At 49.6% G+C, this 4619-nt stretch overlaps 1 protein-coding gene across 1 annotated transcript in view; it reads left to right on the forward strand.

The window, feature by feature from the left end:
- Positions 1 to 3104, forward strand: part of spry1 (sprouty homolog 1, antagonist of FGF signaling (Drosophila)) — a 4071-nt gene extending 967 nt beyond the window's left edge. Inside the window, exon 2 of the mRNA XM_035650311.2 lies at positions 1211 to 3104. Within this exon, the coding sequence (XP_035506204.1) occupies positions 1266 to 2366 (1101 nt within the window). The 5' untranslated portion in view covers positions 1211 to 1265 and the 3' untranslated portion in view covers positions 2367 to 3104. The remainder of the gene's footprint in view (positions 1 to 1210) is intronic.
- Positions 3105 to 4619: the final 1515 nt, after the last annotated feature.

Below are 4619 nucleotides of genomic sequence, written 5' to 3' on the forward strand. Positions count from 1 at the left end.
TGCGTCCGTGTCCCTGCGCGGCGCTGCGCCCCCCCCCCCCTCCCTCCTCCTCCCCACAACGGCGGTTGTTTTCATTCATAAGTTTTTTTTCCTCGTCTATCTGGACGCGTCCTCTCTCTAATGTCTCCTGATCTCCGGCTCTGCGAATTTTATTATTATTATAAGATCCTTCTTTTAATACACTGCGGACGACGTCTCCTCCTTTTGGATAATCCGATTTCTACCTGCGCCCTTTTGACTATATTATAAATAATAAAGAGTTTTTTGGTTTGTGCGCAAGAATCGATCGTCGTTGGCTTTGAACTGTCGTTCTTCTTCTTCCTCTCCTTGTGAGGTTTTCATGGCATTATGTGCAAACTTGTGTATAGTTTCTTAATTTAAAAACACCCCCAGGACTGGAATCCAAATTCCCAGATGGTTGTTAATCGCCCAAACTCATTAGACACAATTATTTGCTTCAAATAAACATAAAAAACTAAATTGCTTCTAAACCTCAGGTGAAAGTTTTTTTGTTAATCCCACAAATTCAAGTGCTCTGTTCGGAACTTGGTCTGACCTTAAGGTTTTTCTTCTTCTCTCTCTCTCTCTCTCTCTCTCTCTCTCTCTCTCTCTTTACTTTTGTCCCCATTTTTCTGAAACCCTTTTTTTTCGTGGGATAGTAATAGAATACTAAGTGAGGCAGCTCATTTAGTTCCCCCCTTGGATCGTGTCCTCGTTTTTCCGTCGTCGCCGCGGTTGCATTTAAATGTTAACTAGTCATACAAATGTAAATGAGGGGAAGGGGAAGTATATTCGCAGGGGCCTGCACTGAAGTTTGGGGATGTGTTGCGTATTGGGTACAAAAAGTCTTGTTAATGGTCAACTTCTTTTTCCGGGTTGCCTCAGTTAACTAGATCAAAAGTGACACGTTTGTCATGTTGACAGAATCTGGATTAACTGAATACACCTTTAAATATCAGCGTACACATGCAAACGATATTGTATAATTCACTTTTTAAGTAGTAATCTGTGGTGTTAATGTAGTCGTATCATGTAGTTTATTGTTTAAGAATGATATTCTTCAGGTCATGTTCAGCCCCCCCTCCCTCCGTCAGGAACGTGTGTTTGTCTGTTATTCCTTGTTTTGGCTCTTTCTGACCATGTCCCCCTTTCCTCCCTCCCTGCCTCTCCTTTGTCTCTCCCCCCTGGCCTCCCTTCCCTCCCCTGGCAGGTTTTCCGATGCATGCCAAGTCTACGGTGAATGTCGGAAGTGGTGATCCCCCCAGATGGAGCTCCAAAGTCAACATGGCCCCGGCGGTTCATTAGTGGTGATCCAGCAGCCTTCCCTCGAGAGCCGGCAGAGGTCGGATTACGAGCGGGAGCTCCAGCATGCCGCCATTCTCTCCCTGGACCAAATCAAGGCCATCCGCTCCAACAACGAGTACACCGAGGGGCCCTCGGTGGTGCGGAGGCCCCCTGCGCCCCGCATGCCCCCCAGGCCCCAGGACAAGCAGGAGCGGACTCACGAGGTCATCCTCGTTAATGTGAACAACAATTACGAGCACCGGCCGCCAGGTCACCACCACCACGTCGGGGGCGGCGTGGTGGTCGTGGCCGGGGGACAGCAGTATGGCGGGTCCCGGGCGCCGGGGCTCAGCCGCTCCACTAGCACAGGAAGTGCTGCCAGCTCGGGGAGCAACAGCAGCGCCTCCTCCGAGCAGGGACTCTTGGCACGCTCGCCCCCCACCAGGCCCAGCATGACCTTACAGCACCACCACCGGGCGGAGCGGCCCGTTCGGACTCAGCCCAAGCCCAAGGCCCTTTCGCAGCCCCAGCAGGGACCTCACTTCCACCAGCCTCCACTGGAGGCTCCACTCAAGCCCCAGGGCAAAGGGAAATCAGACTTTTCCGGCAGCGGCAACGGGGTGGTGGCCGCCAACGGCGCCGCCGCCGGGCACCAGTTCATCTGCGAGCGCTGCGGGAAGTGCAAGTGCACCGACTGCACGGCCCCCCGGAGCCTGCCCTCGTGCCTGGCATGCAACGGCCAGTGCCTGTGCTCTGCGGAGAGCGCGCTGGAGCACGGCACGTGCATGTGCCTGGTCAAGGGCATCTTCTACCACTGCTCAAATGACGACGAGGGGGACTCGTGCGCCGACCACCCGTGCTCGGTGTCGCGCTCCCACTGCTGCTCCCGCTTCCTGTGCATGGGATTAATGTCGGTACTCTTCCCCTGTCTGCTGTGCTACCTGCCGGTCAAGGGGTGTCTGAAGGCGTGCCAGGGCTGCCACGACCGGGTCAACCGGCCCGGCTGCCGCTGCAAGAACTCCAACACTGTCTATTGCAAACTGGAGAGCTGGGACCGACAGACGCAGGAGAAACCCTCCTGATCGTCGCCCCCCCCCCCCTGTGTGTGATTGTGATTGCGTGTGCGCGGGAGACTCTTGATGTGGATCTTATGATGACAATGATAATGATGATGACAGTCAGAAATTAATGTTTATCAAACATTCTTAGCACCTCCCACCCGCCCCCTCCTCCTTCCTGCAGAACCCTACGGAGTTAAAGCAAAGGAGTAACGAAAACCACTCGATTTTATTTTTCTTATTTTTTCTGGATCAAGACCATGTTTGTTTGTTTTTACAGACCAGTGTTTGCCATAACTGTTTCAATGTCTGTCCTCAGCTCCTCATTAACAATTATTTTTTGGAAAAATATATATATATATATATATATATATATGAAAAAGTTTTTCTTCCGTTCTAGGTAGGCAGGTTTCCTTTCCTGGGTCTAGTGTGCCCCAGCGGGAAGCCGCCTCTCACCAAATCTGTGAAGGACGATCTTCTGTAGGGCAATGATGTAGCTGTTACCTGGTATTCATAGCGAGCAGGTTATATGTTTGAATTATTGGTTTGCGACCACACAAAGATCCGTGGTTCCATAATGCATCATCCCGTTGCATTGACGAAAGCACATCCATCTCATAGTGTTTCCTCCTCCCACCTCGGATATGTTTCTCTCCTTCCACCCGACCCGGAACTCTTCACTACACATTCTGTGGCATTCTCCAGATGTTTGTTTTGTTTTTGTTTTTTCTTTTCATTTTTTTTTTTGTGTAAATTGTATTTGCTCTAAAATCCATAAGAGGAAATTCTGGCTATTTTTTGAAAAAAAAAGAAAAAATGTCTGTTTAAAACATTTTTTTTGTTTTGTTGTTGTAAAAAAAATATTTATTATGTGAAGCTCTATTATTTTATGATATTTATTGCAAGAGACAGTCTTAAATTTTACTCATGTCTGAATATAACAAAATATCAAATACTTACTGAAAAAATTAAAGGGTGGCACAAAAGAAAACTATGTTAACTTTAATGCAGAAAATATATTAATTAATGAAAAAAAATCCGCACTGTCTGGTGTCTTGATTGATCCGCTGAACAACGGTCCGACTGGCTGATGTTTTTAAGGGAACGCGTGTTTTCTTGTGAGTGTGTGTGTGTGTGTGTGTGTGTGTGTGTGTGTGTGTGTGTGTGTGTGTGTGTGTGTGTGTGTGTGTGTGTGTGTGTGTGTGTGTGTGTGTGTGTGTGTGTGTGTGTGTGTGTGTGTGTGTGTGTGTGTGTGTGTGTGTGTGTGTGTGTGTGTGCTGGGTTTGGAATTCCTGGTAAAAAAAACAAAAACCCTCAGCAGTGAGCAGAAACAGCTTGGAGCTCCAAATGTCACTGTTTACATTCTTCGGAGGGGTTTTTACTTTGCTACGATTCTCCTCGGTAACCTTGAACGCTATAAACAATACAGGTCGTTGACACACGTTTGGCCCCCCAAAGCTCCTACAGCATCGACGGAGCCTCCACGGTTTCCATGACTTATTCTCACAGGAAGTAAACTCTGCGTCTACCGCTCGCCCCTCACCCCCTCAACCCCCAACTCTCCGTTCACCAGTCAACGAGTCATCGCAAAACTATGCACCGTAGTTTATTCCCTGGGCTTTAACGCGGCTGGATCGGGATGTTCCCAAATAGCCTCCGTATTGCGGAGCCCCAACAGTGTGTGTTTGTGTGTGCCTTGAGAAGTGAGCGGCCATTACGAGTAGCCGGGGCCACCTGTTCAAAGATAATAAACCGGGGGCTATCAATGCTGGCCTTTTTATGGCGTGGTTCCTGCACTAAAGGCAACGACATGGGGCGAATCCAGCCAGCCCCCGCCAAGGACCCGCGGTCCTGCCGATTGGCTGATTGGCCTCTTCTTCTCTTTTTTGTGTCAGTGAATTTATCACTTGGGAAGTCCGCTGACCCCGCGCACCCCGCCCCCTCCTCACCCTTCACCCTTCCACCTCCGGGGGCCCCCAGGGGATGAGATCATCACTTTGAAAGTTGGTTGGTCAGCCAGACATGCCAACAGTTGAGAAAAGGGGGGGGGGGGGGGCACAAACTGTGACCAGGACAAAAAGAAAGTTATGATTTCAAACGCTGCAGCGTTGGCGAGGAAACAACACAACCGGGTCTATAATCGGACCGCGTGCGACAGCGGCGCCCTCAGGTGCAGTGTGCAAACAAGGGCCTGGGATGTTTTGGAATATGGAATATGAGCCGAGCGAGAAACCAGAGAGTTTTAAGCTGCTGCGGTGTTCAGCAGTTGGTTTTAAA

Source organism: Scophthalmus maximus, chromosome 9 (genome assembly GCF_022379125.1).
Source record: "Scophthalmus maximus strain ysfricsl-2021 chromosome 9, ASM2237912v1, whole genome shotgun sequence".
Lineage (NCBI taxonomy): Eukaryota > Metazoa > Chordata > Actinopteri > Pleuronectiformes > Scophthalmidae > Scophthalmus > Scophthalmus maximus.